At 52.7% G+C, this 19,428-nt stretch overlaps 1 protein-coding gene across 1 annotated transcript in view; it reads right to left on the reverse strand.

The window, feature by feature from the left end:
- SPSB4 (splA/ryanodine receptor domain and SOCS box containing 4) overlaps nucleotides 1–19,428 on the reverse strand; it is a 77,827-nt gene that overhangs the window by 43,122 nt on the left and 15,277 nt on the right. The window contains exon 2 of the mRNA XM_059388100.1: nucleotides 17,679–18,525. Coding sequence (XP_059244083.1) covers nucleotides 17,679–18,372 — 694 coding nt within the window. The 5' untranslated portion in view covers nucleotides 18,373–18,525. The remainder of the gene's footprint in view (nucleotides 1–17,678; nucleotides 18,526–19,428) is intronic.

The raw sequence follows: 19,428 nt of genomic DNA on the forward strand, positions 1-19,428 counted from the left end.
AGTTCTCATCTTCCTTGCAGCTAACAATGGTATATGATCACATTTTGGACATTAAGCTATAACACAGAAGCATGGTGTGGTGTTTCTGAGACATCTTTTTTAAAGGAAACACTGTGCCCTCCTTTTCTTCTGCCTTACTGCCTGAAGTGTGGGTGCAAAAGCTGGAGCTCTGGCAGCCATTCTGTACCATAAGGTATCTTTGGGAATGGAAGTCACAAGCTGGGAAGGTAGAACAGGGAGAAGGAACCTGGAGCATTGATCACCTCATGGAGCCTCACAACATCCTTGGACTGCCTACTTCTTGATGCCTCTTAAATGAAAGAGAAATGAACCTCTCTTCTTGTCGAAGCCTATCTTACTGGGAATTTTTGGTCCCAGACGACCAGACCTAATTTGTACCGATACACATCTCGCCTCCACTAACTCCCCCAGGTGTACTTCCAGCAGGGTCTCCAATTTGTCAGCCCCTGAATCTATCACATGGCTTCACACCCTGTGCCTGCCCCTGCCACGTGCTGATCTTCCTCTCTCTGAAACACACTCCCTTTTGTTTGGCAAACACCAACTCATCCAAAACTCAGCTTGAGTGTTCCTCCCTGGGAAGCTGTCCTAGATTCCAAGGCGTACTATAGTAGAGCCACCTTCAGAGTTCTCCGGGTGCTCTGGATCATGCTCAACTGTAGCCCCTAATACCTGGTCCTGTAATGACCCCCGACTGTTCCTGGGTGCTCTGTCAATGGCAGTGTCCACATTTCCCTGTGGACCCAGGCAGAGGGAACATTCTATACCATCAAAGCTGCAGTAGCTGCTGCAACCAGGGAAGGCTTCCTGGAGGAGGGGTAAACAGTGGCACAGAGTATACCAGCTCTGGCTATTGGGCCAAGCTCCTGGCTGTGGCACAGAAAGTAGGCACCACAAACCCTCTAGAGATCTTTATATGGCTCCATGTAATGTCTTTAAGACAGGTCACGGCCCCCAGCTAGAGCTCGGATCACCGATGGGGAGTGATTGACAGGGCAGCTGCAAGGAGCTCCAGGGCCCTGGGTCAGGCAGGGGAGGGGTCAAGCATTGTTGGAAGCTGAGCTTACTCTGTGCTGTCTTTGTATGGCCATCTGGTTTGGGTCAGAGGTCTCCAGGGACAGGTTTGATTTATAGGCCACTGCAGTGGTCTGGGCGGCATGGATAGGAGGGCACAGAGAGGCCAGGGAAGGGGTGTGGGAGAAGAGGAGGGAAGGGCCAGGCAGGAGCCCCCTCCAAGACTGAGAAAGCACGGGGCTTCTGCTCTGGGCCTTGGAAGGCCTCAGGCTGCTTTTAATGGAGAAACATTACAAAAGAAAGTACTGAAAAAAACCAAGAAGTCTTTATTGTGTGCCCACTATCTGCCTGGGACTATATCACGTGCTGTTACGGTCTGCGAGAAGACACAAATCCACACGAGCTCCATCCAGTGATGCTGGCCTCGGACACTGTGCTAGGCTTTTCACATTGGTGAGCTCCCCGGTCACTTTCTGCCACCCTCCAGCAGGCCATTATTAGCCCATTTTACAGACAACAACCAAGCAAAAGTGCAGAGTCCCACAGCCTGGAATGGCCTAGGTAGGATTCATCCTGGGGCTTTCTGCCCAATTCAGAGCCTTTACCCTCTGCCCTGAGGGGCCTCGGGGGTTCTGGAGTTAGTGGAGGAAGAGGTAACAGGGGCGAGAGTCCCTAAAGAGGAGCCCCAGAAAAAAGCTGTCTGACGATTAGTCACAAAGAAGGTGGCAGTGCAGGTTACACACCCTTGCAGACTCCCTCTGTCCAGCCACATGTGTCCTAAGAGCACACAATGGGGTGGTTACTGTGGACTGAGATCACCAGAGAGGACCTAAAAAACGAAATTGGCATCTCTTGGAGTCTGGAGAAAGGCTAACTTAGGCAGATGGAGAAGTGGGGCTGGCATCCAGGCAGGGGCGTAGCAGAAACAAAGGTGTAGGGCCGAAATGTACCTGGTGAGGTGTGGATGCTGGTCTGAGGACTGGGGGCCCTACTCTGGTGCTGGAGGTTCAAGGGGCCCAGGGCACGTCTCCTTGGGCCGCCCTGGAGAAAGGGGCGCACCTAAGACCCCCTCTCTGTCTGCTTTCTGGGCAGAGCCAGCTGGCGCTCTCTCCTGGCAGGAGGCTCAGAACACAGGGTCCATGCCTGTCCCGTGTCCTCAGCAGGACATGTCCTGAATGAAGAGGGGGCAGAACCCAGGGTTCTATTTGGGGTGTGGGGGGTTGGGTAGCAGAGGGACATCAGAGAAGCCACAGAGCACAGTTCCCATGGGCCCTCCAAACCAGCTGGGGGAAGCCACGGACCTGTGCTCTACCCCTCTAGCTCCCTGCACATGCATGGTGTCCTCACTGTCCAGTGAGGAAGGACACGTAAGGCTTGGGGTGGGGGTGCGGTCCCTGTGGCTGGCCAAGGTGACACAGCTCAGCAAAACCTGGCCTTAAACGTGCATCTAGAGACATTCAGATCATTAAGCTGAAGCTAAGCAAGGAAAACAGGGCTGCCATTGGGCATATCAGTTGGTTTAAAGACCCTGCTACAGCTCACTGTGATCAGCAGAAAGGTATCAGGAACAAGAAAGGAGGCCTTTGGGACATCCGGAAAGGGAGGCTTTGAACTTGGAGTCAGATAAGGCTCCAATTCCAGCCCTAGGCCTGTGATCTTTTAGGTCTCCCAGCCTCGGTTTTGTCAGTTTTGTCATCTAGGAAATGGGTATTTAACATCACCCACATGGGGCCAAAAGGATTGAATGTGTATATATATATATATATATATATATATATATATATATATATATACACATATATATTTATGTAGAACACTGTTTGGGGCAGGGAGGTGTTTATCAAATGGTTCTCTGATTTATCTTCACTGCCACTCTTGTTGGAAAGCACCCTGGTTCTGTGGCAGGAAAGGTGGCTCTGCCGGGACTCGAGCTTGTCTCTCTGTGTTCTGCATGTCCACAAAGCAAATTTCATGAAAAGCCAGAGCCAGCCCAAGCAATGAAGCTCCCGGGGGCTGGTGTGTAGCAGGCCATCCGTCATCAACAAGCCAGCCAGAAGTGTCACCTCCTGGCTAGGAATGCAGATGAAAAGTTGATTTCTGCGTGGGGAGGGGGGCCCCCAAGATGAAACCAGACACCAGGCTCCTTCCTCCAAGAGGGCTATGTGAGGTGGGGGCAAAGCCCAGCTCTGGTCTTTGACCTCTGCCCTTGGTTTGTTTACACACCGTGGGGCTGGGGTCAGAGCCTGAGATTTGCGGTGGGTTCGGAAAAGGACAACCAGAGCTAGTCAGATGTGCCTACATGTCAGGGATAAGGAAAGTGTTCAACAACTCTCGAAGCATGACTGTGTGCTGGTGAGAGGCCACTGGTTTGGGAGCAAGGAGGCCAAGCCGGCACGGCCCCGGGCGTCGTGGCCACCGGTGTCCTTGTGTTCAATTGTGTGAAGGGAAAACACCGGCGTGTGTGGGGCGAGGGAACGCGTGGAGAACGTGCTAGTCCCCTTCTCTGAAAAGCCCACTGTACAGTTGGAAAGGCAGGACAGATGCCCCGAACCTTAAAATCGCACCTTAGGCCAGTCTACGATTACAAGTCAGCAGGGAGAGTCCACAGTGCTCTCCCTGGAAAGCAGTCTCCGACATGATTTGGCTTTAGCATTTACAGTGGGCTTTCGAAGAGTCTGGTGTTCTTTCATCTCCATAAAACCGTTCTCTTATTTCTCCCCTTTCACCCATGAGGAAGTGGAGGCTCCGTGGGCTCAGGAATTGGCCCAAGGACACAGACCTAGCAAAGGGCGCAGCTGCTACCTGATCCTGAACCCAGGGGCAGGGGGCTGGGCTTTGGCCTTCTGTCTTCTTGCAGCAGCCGCCCCTCCCCAGATGGGGCTCCTGGCTGTTGCTGTCCCCAGGCCCTCCTCTCTGGCATTCCTGGCATACCTCCCGTTACCGCCCCACCTCTTGGCCCTCTCCACCCAGGACCTGTTCCCTTCTCTAAGGCTTCCTGGGTGTGACAACACTCTGGAGGGGCATCTGTGCTGAATCCTCTTCCCACGCTCACCCTGCTCAAGCCAGGCCCAGAGAGCTGAACCCCCCTCCCGGCAGGACTCCAGAATTTCCCATGATGGACACAGGGGCCTGCAACCTGCCGTTATGTTCCCCCGTCCTCCCCAGGGGTCCCACGGCAGCACTGACCACTAGAACTTTGGGCAATGATGGAAATGCTCTGCATTTGCATGTCCAACGTGGTAGCCACCGGCCGCACGGTGGTAGGGACACTTGAATGTGGCTGAATTTTTCATCAAACTTTAATTCACTTAAACTTAAATGTAAGTAGCCGCATGTGGCTAGTGGCTGCTCTCCGGGACAGCACGGCAGTGTGAAATTTTTGTCATTCAAAAACTCTGATGTGCAGAGTCTCTGAGTATTAGCACAGAATAATGGAGACCCTTTGAGGTCATCTTGTCTAATCCTCTCCTTCCTGCAGTGGAGAAATAAAGGCACAGAGACAGGAGATGACTTGCCTAAGGTCACACATGGCCGGTGGCCAAACTGGAATGGGCTGAGCCAGCTTTTCTGGCTCCAAGTCTGGCATTCTTTCCAGGACCTGACCCCTTTCTTCCCTCTTTTCCATCTAACACCAGACTCTGGGTTAATCAAGTCAGTCCAGCTTGAGAATGTTTTTTCAACTCTCACATATATGAACAATCCATTTTGCCACAACACCTTGAAGAGCTGAGAGAAGCCGATGGGACCAGCCAAAAGGGAAACAGAGTCCCCCACCTGCCATGTACCTCCTGGATGGCTCACCCAGCCTGAAGTGACAAACGCCCAAGCCAACAGACACCTGTCAAAACCCTGGGGCTCTATCGTGTCAAGGGACTGAAGATAAGGCAGAGTCCACTGGCCCCAAACCCACCCACATGTCCGCCTTCCCAGGATGCAGCCAAGGACCTGAAGAAGTCATAGCATAGTGGATAGTGGCTGGTCCAGACCTTGGCCATCCATGGTGGTGGGGTGGGCTCCAAGCCCTTGGTCACCCACCCACCTACCACCCAGAGAGGGAAGACTGTGAACCACAAATCCCAAGCCATGGTTCACTCAACAACACGAAGGAACAAAATAACCATGCGGGACGGACACTTGCCCAGGCCCACATGGGTTTCCCTGCACCATGGAGGTCACTTCTCTTGGCTGACTGGCCAGATGGCTCTTAATAGACCTATGGAGTCCCATTGTGTTCAGACACACACACACACACACACACACACACACACACACCCTAGAATCTGCTTCTGGAGCAGTGACAATGTGGAAAAATTATAGATGGGGTTCAAATCAGTTCCCTCACTAACAGTGTGACCCCGGCAAGGCTCCCAAACTTTCTGAACCTCAATCAACCATCTGTAAAATGGAAATAGCAATACCCACCTCAATCAAAGGCCACTTTCACCAAAGTTCCAACAACGGGTCATTTGGTAGAACCAGGAGGCCTGTCCCAGTGGAAAAGGAACTTTAAATATTGCTTCTTTAGAATAAGGCTGTTTACAACTTTTTAAAAAACAGTGAATCATCTGAGTCTGTAGGAGAGAAGAAAATGCCACAGCCGGCAGGCCCCCAAGCCCAGCCTCGGCCAACCCTTACATCCCACAGTCTTCAATCCCCCCTGCACCGTGCCCAGCCTTGCCCTACCCACCAATTCAGTGTTCCCCAGATCTTCTTAGGGCTGTCTCCACCTTACCATATAGGTCTCCAGTGCCCTTCCCCGGCAGCAGCCTGGAGACACCCCTCCTTCCCTATCACAGTCTCCTATTTTGCTCATTTTGTCACAAATCTCTATATCTAGATTTATCATAGATTTGTTTTCTTCTGTTTCTGTCTCTCCTCCTAAGTTGTCATCACAGTAACCCCCGTGCCTGGTGCATAGGAGATGTTTAAAAAAATAGTCATAGACTGATTGACTGTTACAAAGCCTCTCTCATTGTGACCATGGCCATTCGGCAGACTGTGGCTCCGTGGAGAGTGGAAAGTGGGCCTGCCTTGCTCTCCACCGCAGCCCAGCTCCTGGCCCAGGTCAGCACAGGTCAGGCTCTTCACAAACACTGAGTGGAAGGATAAATCACCTCCTTACACTGCGGGGCAGACTGGCCCACGAAGGACCGTTTGTGGTTGAGGGAAGAGCAATGGCTTATTTATACCGAGATCAGATTAGCAGCTCTGGGCAGAGTGAGACTAATTCCAGTTTACTATTCCTGGCTAATTGGAACGTTCTTAGGATTCCCTTCCCCGAAAGTTCAACGGGAAGCCTGTGAACTCTTTCTTCTGTGCAGAGGCTATAGGAAGAATGTGCTCTTTCTCTGGGCCTTGTTCTCCCCCTGAAGCTGTGGTGTTTTTCATCCTGCCACGTGGGCCTGAGGTATCCAGTCACTCATTCAGTAGATGGCCACTGAGAACCCACCCTGTGCCAGATGCTGGGACACAAGGGCAGGGGGGACGGGATGATCTGGCCTCCACCAGTGGGGGGAGAGCAGCAGCGACCCGGGAGGTCACAATGCACCTCGACCCTCCCACACCCATGGGAACACTGCCCCTCCTGGGCCCCGGCTGAGAGGCTGACTGGGGCCGTGCCCCCCACGATGCACGGATCAACCCTGATGCCCCTCGGGATACCCCAGGAGGAAACCAGGGGAGTAAAGCAGCCTCTCCAAACTCCAGCCCCCAGTTTTGACACTTTGGCTGCATGGACTAAACATCTGTTTCCTTGGTGCCGGAGCCAATACGAATGATCTTCAGGTGCCCCATATCCGTGCAAGCTAAGACTTGGAGCCCATCACCTGCTTTTGGCTTGGACCATGGTTCCCAATAACCAGTTCCTATAAGTCTGGGGCATCACTGCTTGGCTAATGTACCACACTCTCTCTCTAAGTGACCTGACACCCTCCCACCACTGCACCCCAGTAGTCTCCTGCCAGCCAGGCTTCCCAAGCAGCTGACTTCTAACTAGTGCTAGACTGGTGGCATAATCAAGTGGGAGGTTGGTGTCATGCACGCACACACACACACACACACACACACACACACACACACACACTCCTGGATCCACTGATGTTACAGAGGAGAGACAGCTGAATTCTGTGTTTTTACATGACCCCTGAGGGATGCTGATGTCCAGGCAAGTGTGCTAGTGACCAGCTCCAGGACTATCTGCAGCTAAGGGAACCAGCAGGTAGGACCCCACCCAGCAACAGCCAATCAGGGGGCTGGGGGGCACCCTCTCCCTATACCTGAAGAGAAGCACCGGACCAATCAGACCCCCTCAGGATTTTAAAAGAAGACCTGGGAAAACATGGTGCCAGCTAGGGTGAGGCACAGGAGTAGGAGTCGGGTCAGGGTCTGAGTCAGCCTACACCAAGAGCTGCCTGAGTTATGAGGGAAACAGAAAAGATGCTGCAGAGGTTGGGAACAGATGGGTGGCAGGGAGCCTAGGGCAGACGTGCAGTTGAGACAGCAGCAGGGTTTCTGACCCTCTCAGTCCTCACACAGCACCACACTCAGCCCGTTCCCCAGACAACCTGGGTCTTCTGAACTCCAGAGGAGCTGGACTAAACATCCCACCCCCACCCGGCACCCAGCCTCCAGGTGAGCCCTGTGAGCGGCCGTCCGCTGTGACGCTGGTCCCTCACCCAGAGGTGGCCATGCTTAGGGAGGTGAACCAGATTCCCCATGCCCCTCTGAGCCAGGCCCCAATACTGGGCAGAGAGCTATCCTCCACCTTACTAAACACCAGAAGCAAACCTGCCCTCACTGGGACACTTCGTGAAATGCATTCTGAGGGAGAAACATCAGCAGGGTGAAGCAAGATCCAGAACAAGGCTGGAGCTCCAAACGGATCAACTCAGACACTTCTACTTAAATGTTTCCAAAGCCAAGGCGACAATGTCTTTGGTGGCAGCTCTGGCCCCTTGCAGCTCCCCAGTGGGGTCCCCCCCACCTTGGGGTATCAGGTGTCTCACCGGCTGAGGTCCCAGAGGATCATGACAGGGCAGCCAGTGCCCACTGGGGCCCCCCGGCAGAAGGGTCACGAGGCGGGGCTCACAGCTCTATTTATAGAAGCGGCCGCCACTGAGGAGGAAGAACTGGGGAGAACCAGCACGGCAGTATTTTCCAAGCTCACGCTGTCTCGGCTTAATTTCATCCCAAGCAAATAAATCATTAAGGAGGCACCGAGTCTTGGAGGATCTGATGAAGAAAGGCCATTAAACGGCACAGCCTTAACTTGAATTATGGAAGGCTTCAGACAAGCAGCCTTATTAGTGTCTGGCTGGGCTGTAAGTCATGCTAACTGCCCCCTTGCCTTAACCAGGGGACACGACTGGGAGGTGCAGCAAACATGGTGCTGCCAGCTGGCGAGGCTGTTCGCTTTCCCCAGTTGTTTAAACCCCATCCTGCAAGTCTGCTGACCCGGTTTCTTGCCAGCCCTGCAGCCCCCACGCCATGGCTGCGCCATTCTCAGGGGCACCGGTGAGAAGGAGCTCAGCCTGGCTGTCCTGCATCTGGGGTATGGAAATGCTGTGGCAGCCAGACTGCTGATGCCGGCTTCAGTAAACCCTCCTGCTAGGGCCCGAGACCACCGGCAAAGCTGAAGGAAAAGCTGGCGGAAGACTCGTCGTGACCTGATGGGCCTGGAGGTTAGAGGTGGGGATGCTGCTGGCCACTCGAATCGCTGGCCACCTGGATCCCTGTGTGGATGGCTGCCTCCAAGTTTGTGCCAGGAGCCAGCTCTCTGCACTCCTTGGCCTCAGGCTCCTGGTGCAGGGAGTGGGGGACAGTACCTTGTCCTCATCTGTTGGGATTAAATGAGCTGCTGCGCCTGGGGCACCTTATGAGCATCTGTATGGGACTGTAGGAGTTTAAATGAGACAATAAGACGCACGAGCAGCTCCAAGCGGTGTTTGGCCTTTTGTAGGTGCTCAATCGATGACTGTTAAACAAAGAGCTGTTTCTATTTGCAGTAATCCTTTCCCAAACAAAGTTGGCCGCAAGGAAAAGTCATGGATTTTCTTGTGTGTACCTTGCTGGCAGCTGGGTGAATTTGGGCTCCAGGACAGGGAAACTGAATCACGTAGTGGCTGGGGAGGAAGGCACAGCTGGACAGTGGGAGGGTGGGGAGCTAGGCATGAAGGTGCAGGAACAGCCCTCAGGTCAGCCAGGCAGGTCGACTGGTGGGCAGAGCCAGGCTTGGTCACAGCAGGCTTTGTTGGGTGGAAACAGGCTGTTTCCAACAAAGACGTTAGCACAGAGCAAGGCATGGAGGAGTAAGCAGACTGGCTTGGCTGCAGGATCAGAGTGGGGGTTAGAGAGGTGGAAGGTGGGAGCAGGGGACTCCCTGCTTTGTGGTCTGAGCAGGGGAGAGACAGGGCCTCCAACATGCGGGAGGCCCAGGGAAGCCAGGGAGGGTCGCAACAACTGCTCAAGCTGCCAAGGCCACTTCTTAGAAAATCATCATTCTCCTCCTAAACTCCCATGTCCTCTGTCATCTATGTCAGGGATTTTCAGCACAAACTTACAGACTGCATTGAATTCTCACTGTCTTGTTTCTGGTGAGGTGCATTTCAAGGAGGATTGGAGGCAAGGTTAGGTCTGGTTCTGCTGCTAATTAGCCGGTGACCTTGGGCAAGTCCTCCCAGCTCTCCGGTCCATTCAGCTCCCACCTGTAAAATGAGGGTCTGGCCCCAGCCACCAGACAGCATCTGTTCCCGCTCCATTGCCTGGGCCTGCCCTCACCTGCCTGCCAGCTCCTCCTGGCCACCTCTTGCCCCTTCCCTTTCCTCCAAGGGTCCAGCAGGGGCTAGCCACAGCCGGGCCTAGTGGCCATCTGTTCAGAGCCAGATGGTGCCCCTCAGGCCCAGCCTCTCAGCAGCTCGTCCCCACCGACGACACACGTGGGCCACAGCTGGGGAGGAGCCCATTTATTTGGACATCCTTGCTGAGCACATGCTCACCAAGCAAGTCACCACCAGAAACTACAAAATACTTAAACCAGACGCTTAGCTGGAAACCTTTGAAACTGCTCCTGGGGAAGGCTCAACATTCCCAGCTCATTTATAACAAGCTCACAGTGGTCTCTGAACCTCAGGCGGCATTTCCATCAAGTATCTGAAGGAGAAGGGAAACAAAACCTCCCCCAAACCAACATACTCCCTTAGGTGAGATCCCTCAGACCAAAATTAATAACAATAATTATTTCCACCTTTAATAACACTAGCAGTAATTTTACCAATCTACGGGAGTTGTGACAGTCATGATTGGCGATTTTTTAAACCTACTTTTTCCAGTATCTTCTATGGGCCAGGCACACCCACAATCCTGATGCCTGTGGCATAGTATGTTTCTATTACTATTACAGATAAAGAAACTGAGGCTCCGGCGTGAGCCGACTTGCTCAGGGTCACAGCTCATGAGCAGCCCAGTGAGGAGGGAGCCCCAGCTCTTCCCATGAGGCCCCATGGAGGCCCTCTGAGAGGAAGAGGGCAGGTGCAAATTGTTTCCAGTGCCCCTGTGTGTGACTCCGCTGTGGCCCACTGCAGACACTCTCCAGACTGAGCCCGAGTTTCAAAGAACCCTTCCTGTAGGCAGGACTTCCAAGAGTCAACCTCCTGACTGTTCAAATGTGAACTGCTCCCCCCCCCGCCCCCCCAACTCAGAGCAAGGCCACAAAAACTGCTTTCAGCTGAAAGTCTGTTCCTTTTTGTGGCAAACAAAGGGTAGGGGCCACTTTCTGAATGTCAAGATTCTGAATTGAATGGCCCAGCCCATCACACAGCCTGGCCCCTGCTCAGAGTGTGAGGACAGATGTGCTGTGCTCGACCCACAATGAGAGGTGGGACTGGGTCACCCTAGGGTCAGGCTTCAAGGGGGTGGCCTCTCCTAGCCACCTCCCTCTGTTCCAGCCAACTGTGACTCGGTCCCCCTGAGGAAGGGAACAGAAAAGCTCAGCAGGTCGCAGGAGGCCAGCAGATTCGTAGGCACTTTCTGAGTGCCTACTATGTGCTCAGTTTCAAGGGGCACCACGGAGGGAGTCCCTGACTCAAAGAGCTATCAGCCTTGGCCCTGGCAAGAGCAGCAATAGCAGCCCACCCCCATTATAGAGGTGCCCCGTGCAGGTAAGCAGTAAGGGGACTCTGCGTGCTGACACAAGCCCCACGTAAGGACTCACCAGATTCTACAGTTCAAATGCTCCTAGTCCAGTGCCGTGTTTGAAGCCTCCATCATGGCAAATTAATGTGGTTCTACTGTACTTTAAACTAGAAACCAAACCACTCACAAGATTCATCAAGGGACCCAGATGCGCTCAGCATGGGACATGGCACAGGTGATGCTGAGAAAACACGGTCAGACCCAGAGCACCCTCTGGCACATACCCCTAATCTGAGCCGCAGGCTGGACTGCACTTCATTTCTGCTTCATTTCCAATCCTCACTGCAACTACGCAAGGCACACATAATTATTCCCACTGCACAGAGAGGAAAACAAAGGCTCGGGGATGTTAATTAGCCAGAAGGGGGCAGAAATGAAATGTAAATTGTTTATTTTCAAAGATTATGTCAAAAAAATGGAGGTCTGAATAAAATAAATTGTGATACAACCATACCAAGAAAACCCACGCAGCTATTAATAAAGAATGAGACATCTCTCCAGTAATCATATTAAATAATTGCCAAAATCTATGAGGGGGGAAGTGAGATGCAGAGCAACGTTTACAGCATGATCACATTCATGCAAAATTTCTCTGTCATAAATTTCTGTGAGGACACACGAGAAACTATTAAGGTGGCTGCCAGCAGGGAGAGGAGTTAGGGAGCTAATGGGTGGGAGGGTATTTCATTGTAACATTTAAATTTGTTGCTATGTGCACAGTTTGCCTTTCAAAAGTAAATGTGCACATTTTTAAAAAAGATTTTATCTATTTGAGGGGCACCTGGGTGGCTCAGTCGTTAAGCGTCTGACTTTGGCTCAGGTCATGATCCCACCAAGCTCCCTGTTTGGTGGGAAGCCTGCTTCTCCCTCTGCCTCTCCCCCTGCTTGTGTTCTCTCTCTGTCAAATAAATGCATAACATCTTTTAAAAAAATTTTTTTTTTAAGATTTTATCCATTTGAGGGGCGCCTGGGTGGCTCAGTGGTTTAAGCCGCTGCCTTCGGCTCAGGTCATGATCTCGGGGTCCTGGGATCGAGTCCCACATCGGGCTCTCTGCTCGGCGGGGAGCCTGCTTCTCTCTCTCTCTCTCTCTCTCTCTCTCTCTCTGCCAGCCTCTCTACCTACCTGTAATCTCTCTCTCTGTCAAATAAATAAATAAAATCTTTAAAAAAAAAAAAAAAAAAAAGATTTTATCCATTTGAGAGAGAGAGAGATTGCAAGAGAGAGCATGAGCGGGGGGGGGGGGGAGGGGGGGGGGGGGCTCAGGGCAGCATGACAGGGCATGAGGGGTGAAGGGGAGACCAGGCCTGGGGCCGGAGGGCCAAGGAGCTGCTTCTAGACATCAGGGAGGTCGGGAGGACCATGGCACCTGGGAGACACAGGGGAGTCGAGCAAAGCTGGTGAGTTCAGTGCTGACTGGAGGATGGCTCTGGCAAGGGGATGGTGTCCTTGTACTCAGCCTGGTCGAAGACTCTCTCTGGCCTTCACAATACCAGAAGCCTTGGCTGGCTGCCGGCCTCTTCCGCTGAGCCGCTGCGCCAATAAATACTGTTGGCAGGTCAATTAAACCATCTAGGAACGTCTGGAAATACAGCTTCTCCGGCTCGATGCAGGTTGACAAGCCCTCCCTGCCAGTTAGTCCTGAGGTCCCAGGTTTCCCACTCTCCGCGCCCCCCAGAGAAGGAGCCCCTTTGCCGACACCTGCCCTGTGGAATCAGGTCTGACGTGGTGGGCAAAATGGAGTCAGAGCTGGTCTAGGCGGCAGGAGGCCTGGCACAGGGTGCTGATGATGGACTGGGGTGAAGCACAGCCTTCGTAATCGCTACCTGCTTGGCCTTGAACAAGTTCATGAATTCTTTACCTCTCCAAGACTCCATTTTCCCGTCTACAAAATGGAAATAACAGCAACATTGCCTTAAAGCTTATTGTATGGGTTAAGAAAAGAGAGAGAGAGAGAGAAAAAAGAACACTTGGACCAGAGTACAAAACATGGGTGGCATAAAATGAAGTATAATTGTAATGACCCTGAAATCACAGCCATGAGGGCTCCCAACCCGCCTGTCTCTGTCTGGGGCTCCTCTCCACTTGCTGTGCCGCTCAGGCACTGCTCACCACCCAAGATCTCCAAGACAGAAGACAAAGCTGTTCTGTCAACCCTCCTGGCCTCCACCACGGGGCAGGCGGGGCTGGGGAGCAGAGGAGTGATTCCGGGAGCCAGCCTGGAGCCGATTCCAAAGGCCCAGCCCACCTCACAGTGGGGCCAAACCTCACAGCAGTTGGGACATTTTCAGTGACATTTTCCCATTAGCGACCAAAGCACGCCTGATTCAGGGACACTGCTGGGGCTGTCTTGATGCAGCTAGCTTTTCAGAATACCCTGTGGCGCTCTGTGCTGAGCCAAGAGCTTTGAGGGCTGGAAATGAAGGCGGGAGGAAAGGGAACGGTTGGGACAGCATCTCCGGGTCTTCCCCCGATCTGCCACTGAAGGAAAGGTCCTCTGGCTGTGTGGCCACCCAGCCTAGTGGAGTCGACTTTCCTGTTCCTTCCCTTCCTGCCCCCTCTGCAAACATCTCCACAAGGGGCCCGTTGGGCCAGTGTGCCTCAGTTTGAGTCTCCTGGTTCCCCTGCTTACTGTGTGACCTCGAGCAACTGACTCAAGTTGTCTGGGCTGCAATGTGTTCATTGTAAAAGGAGATAATACAGGCATTCGTTGAAAGAGTAGTTGCAAGGATTAAATGAGTGACAATGTGTGAAGTGCCTAGAATAGAGGCCAGCACAGGCAAAGCATCTCGGTGAGAGGTAGTTATGGGTGGTGTGTTATTACCACTGTTATCACTTGGGCTGTGGACCCAGTCATCTGAAGACAGCTTGCTTGCTTGCCTGGTCTCAGTCCCAGGCTTTCAGATGGCAGAGCCCCTGGGCATCCTACAGTTCTTCTCAGTAAACCCTGAGAGGTGAAGCTGCCTCACTCCATGCTGTAGCTGAAGAATATATTTGCAACCGGAAAACACGCTTCTAGAAGTTCTACCCCAATGAACACAAACTTCTAGAAGCTCCACCCACAATGAACACCAGCTTCTAGAAGCTCTATCCCTGATGAATACATGCTTCTAGAAGCTCTTTACCCCTGACGAAAACATGCTTCTAGAAGCTCTACCCCCAATGAACACAAGCTTCTAGAAGCTCTACCCCTGATGAATACATGCTTCTAGAAGCTCTCTACCCCTGATGAAAACATGCTTCTAGAAACTCTACCCGCGATGAACACAAGCTTCTAGAAGCTCTACCCCCAATGAACACAAGCTAATAGAAGATCTGCCCCTAATGAACATATGCTTCTAGAAGCTCTACCCGCCAATGAACACATGCTTCTAGAAGCTCTACCCCTAAAAAACACATGCTTCATCATTAAATGTGGTTAGTCCTTTTTGAGTCTTGCTTTCATAGTCATAAAAACTCAAACACCGAGAGAAGGATATCCATCAACTTACTTCTGTCACACTAGAGAAGAAGATTCTCTATTCAGGCCACTTTTGTTGTAATCCATAGGTGAACCCAGGACCTGGCTTGGCTCGCCTAGTTAATGGAAGCCATAAACACCCATTGCTGTGTGTCCGTTCTGTGCCCGTGAGCTTTATCATGCTCATTTTACAGAGAACAACACCGAGGTTCAGAGAGATGAGGTCATCTTTATGCCCAGCCTTCTGGTGAGCACTGGGGCCAGAGTTGAACAGTTTGTGTGAGGCCTCGGGCACCCTTCTCTCCCCAGTGATCTTCTGGGGAAGCAATCCCAGAGAGCAACCCTGCCTTTCTGTTCCAGAGTCCGTCTCTGATTGTGCTTCCCCATGTCCCTGTTGGGTCTGAGTGTGGAGGCCTGACATCGTGTGCACAATCAACACTGGCTCAGAATTCTCACGTACAGAACCCACTGGTCATTCTCTGCCCAGGGACTCCTTAAGGCCAAACCCTTCCTGGTCCCAGGGGATACCCCTGGGAGACATCAGCCCAGGTCACTGGCTACAGGCATCACATAGTCCCCTCCCAACCAGCTCCATCAGACTCTATGGCAGCACGTCCTGTGGGTCACTCTGTAGTCAGGGCTTGTCCTAGGCTGATCATGACCTTTCAAAGCCCAGAAAAGCTGAGGTCCCCCTCTCTGCCATCATATCCTGCCCATAATAGAGAACATTTACCCCCGTCTGGAGAACAGACCAGTGAGACAGCAGACAAGCCAATACTGACACGGAATGACAGATGCTACAGGCTTGCATCACATGACATCTTGGCCTTCTCTTGCCTCCCGATGAGCATTCCAGCTTCAGCCAACCTCAAAAATCACTGCCAGTGGGGAGGAGAATGGAACAGGCCAAGTTTCATCTGCACCAAGCTTTTCCAGCCACCTGAAGGATCCAAGAGCTCCCACCAACATTGCACCGAGGGTACCAGGGCTTGACTGCTCCCGATCCTAACACGCATGGGGGAGCCACCGGCTACAGCCTCGTTAGAACCTTAGCTTTGTACCCAAAAACTGAGCAACAGGTAATAGCTGAGTGTGAACCAATACCCAATACCCAAGGGAAAGCCCACCTTGGAGGCCCAACTGTTGGCTCAAGGAACTCCTGCTGGCTATCAGTGTCAGCCTGTAATCCCAGCCACCATATAATTGGTACTACCATACCAATCTCACGGCAGCTATGAAAGGGACCTGATACTGCCCCATTTTACTTATAAACAAAATGAGTTGTAAAGCATTAGAATGGCTCACCAGAGACACAAAACCATTGAGCACTGGGGAGGCAGTCGGCACTAAGGCACATAAGCCTCCAAAGCCTTGTATGCCAAGTCTACTCTTCTGCTCCCAAGATAAATTCTGGCAAGTAAATTTTCCAGTTCTGCTTGAAAAGAGTGTTTGTTGTTGCTGTTGGTTTTCTTAGTACAGGGGTTTGCCTGGTCCCCATGTCTATGAGGGTTCTAGACATTCTCCACAAGGCACTGGGATGATTAAACTAGCCCTTCTCAGGACACACTCATTTGCTCCTAGATCCAACTGGTTAATCAGAGAAAACAGAACAACACTTCACCATGAATGGCAGTCTTCATCTAACAAGCATGAAGATGAAGTCTGAGCAAGAATGTCCCCTGTTACACCGGAGAGCCGAGCACACCAGCCACTTTCTGCCGGCCTGCCACCCTTGAAAACAGCCAGCCTACCCTACACTTGAGGTAAACATAAACTTTGAGTAAAATGTCACTCTTGACTTCTTTTCCCGGATGTTACTCTTAGTCCCTCAACTGAAGGGAGGGAGCTTGGGGAAAGAATAGGCCTCGGAGGCAGACCTAGGGGGCTGGTTCTATGTAATTCTGCTCTTCCATTCTCTCCTCTCTGAAATGGGAGCAATTATAGCTCCCATCTGACGCGAATAAACGGGAATGTTGGATGTAAGCCCCTGCCTCTGTGAGCTTCATCGGGGGTATGGCAAGAAGTTCTTGTGTGGACGAAGAGTGTGGACGAGGAGAGGATGAGCTCGCAAGGCTCCACAGAGCGGGCGGCCATGGACGCCTCCCTGCCTTCCTGAGCAACTCCCTCCTGAAACCATAACCAATGTTGTTGCCATGATTTTGAGGCTGCCTCACAGCATCATGTGCATGTTAAATGAGAAGAGGCCTGAGAGCTGCCAGGGACACCTCCAGGAGTCTGGGGGCTTGTCTAAGCCTGCAAGGGGGTTTCATTTGCCCACGTGGTGTTCTCAGCAGTGGCCAGCTTCAAAAATGGGGCTCTTTCACACAAATCTAGATTTATAGGTCCTCTTGAAAAAAATCAAAAGATTCTACGACTTCCGGCTCTCATTCCCAAGAGGCAATAATCAGAGATGAGGGGCAGGTGACCCCTTTTAGCAGACAGTTCACCTGGGAGAGCTGGGAATTGTGTGTTCAGTCCCTGCCTTCAGTAGGCGGTCAGTAAATGATAGTTATTACCAGCACTTACTATTTATCAGTAGCTCAGAGTACAAGGCATTCAAGTGTGGACACTATGCCTCCTACTGCCACTCCCCTCCTGCTGTGAGCTTAAGGCCCCGCACACAGAGACATCATTTTCCATGACCCTTATGCAGACAGCAACTTTCACCATTAGCATCAAGGCAGGAAGCCCTTATTAGGTGCCAGTCATTGGCCTACGCACGTCACCTACATTATGATCTTAGTTGATCCTCACAACAACCCTGACCAAGATTACCATCCTTGTGCCTCTTTTGCAGATGGGAAAACTGAGGCACAGCACAAGACCACCAAACCAGTAAATGAGAGAGTCCCAGTATCCAGGTCCTCTAGGCGGCAGGGTCATCCCAAGTGACAATGGAGGGCGGGGCCTCCCCTGCTCACTGCCGCCCTCCCCAAGGCCTCCAGTGACAGGCAGCCTCTGGAACCCCCAGTGTCCCCAGCCCAACTCAGCACTTACGGTCCAGGCCATTTATGTAGCGCATGGTAACTTCGCAGTGGCCCCACACGGCACTCACCACCGGGTACAGCTTCTTGCCCTTGAGGCCGCGGAAAGCCACGCCCAGATACTGGCCATCCACGACGAAGCTGAGGGTGCCCTCATCCATGTCCAGCACCACGAGCAGCGAGTCTGGCAGCGCGAAGGCCTCCTCGGGCCCCAGGAAGGCAGGGTAGGCCACTCCAGGCCTGTTCTTCCCATCATGGTAGAGGCGGCTGCGGCCCAGGTCCCAGCCCCATGACTCGTCGTCGCTGCCCACCAGTGCCGTGTAGCCCACCGAGTGCAGGGGAGCCCGAGCAGTGGCCACGCCAACTACGGCATGGGTGCCCCGCTGCCGCGCCGGCCAGTGGATCTGCCAGGCATGCAGGCCGCGGGCATGGCCCACCTTGCCGCGGATGCCGTCCGTACTCTGGGCCACCGGGTGCCGGTGGAAGGTGAGCCGGTCGTCATCCTTGACGAAGACATTGAGCGAGCGGTCCTCGGGGTTCCACGCGTGCCGCAGCTGCACTGCAGGCCCTGCGGCGGGCATGTCCAACAGCTGGTCTAGCCGTGCGGGCCGCCCCGGCTCAGCCCCCTGCAGCTCCCGCTTGGCCGGCCGCAGTGCCGGCTCCCGCACCTCCACCGACTTGAGGCTCCCCGAGAGCTTCTGGCCCATGGTTCACTGCCGGAAGGGGGCCGCTGCGGGCCACCGCTACCTTGTGGGAGCTTCCGCTCCCCACAACCAGGGATGGGCTGCCGGGCTGGGTACCAGATTTCTGCACCGTCTACCTCCACAGCCTCTACCGGGCTGGGGCAGAGGCCCAAGCTCCTGGAAGAAAGCAAAGGGCACCAGCTATGACAACAGCATAAACAGCTATTTATGCCCAGAGGCTGGGTTCTTTGCATGCATTAATAATACCAATTAAGTACTATAACAATATCTGGCATTAATCTAGTACTTTCCATATGCCAGACACTGTTTCAAACAGTCTACATTATCATTTAATCCTTAAGTCCTCCCTCTGAGACATGTACATTATTACTCCCATTTTGTAGCTGTGAAAACTAGAGAGGAGAAAGGATAAGGAATTAGCTGAAGTCCCACAGCTAATAATGGGCTGAGCTCAGATTCACACTGAGATCATCTGGCTTCAGAGTCTATGTTCTACTCTTCCAGCAATCACAGACAATTTTATTTTAGAAATAAGGACTGAGCCTAGAGAAGTACAGTGATTTACCCAAGACCACAGAGCCTGGAGAAGAACCCAGGTGTATTTGGTCCCAGGGGACAAGGTCTGTGCCAAGGCCAAGGAGAGACGGGGCCCGGGACACAGGGATGTAGATGTTTAAGGTGTGGTCCTTTGGTTCCCACCTGGACTTCCCTGGGGAGCTTAAATAGTATCTAAAGTGTAGCCAGTCTCAAGAAGGAGGATGCACAGTGAGGATCCAGCAAATTCACCCAGGAGCATGAGCACAGACACAAGACAACAATCTGAGGATCGGGTGGAGTCTCCATGGCAAGATGAGTGGGAGGCAGGGAAATAAGGAGGCTAGTGTCCGGGCTCTCGAGCCAGATAGACCTGTATCCAAATCCCTGTCTCCATCACTAAACTGTTCATCCAAAGAAAGGTCTTTTAGCCTCTCTTAGACTCTAGTTTCCTCACCTGTAAAATGGGGAAAAGTAGTGCCCTCGGGTAGTGTGGTAATCTGTAAGACAGTAATATAAAGGGCC

Source organism: Mustela nigripes, chromosome 2, assembly GCF_022355385.1.
Source record: "Mustela nigripes isolate SB6536 chromosome 2, MUSNIG.SB6536, whole genome shotgun sequence".
Classification (NCBI taxonomy): Eukaryota; Metazoa; Chordata; class Mammalia; order Carnivora; family Mustelidae; genus Mustela; species Mustela nigripes.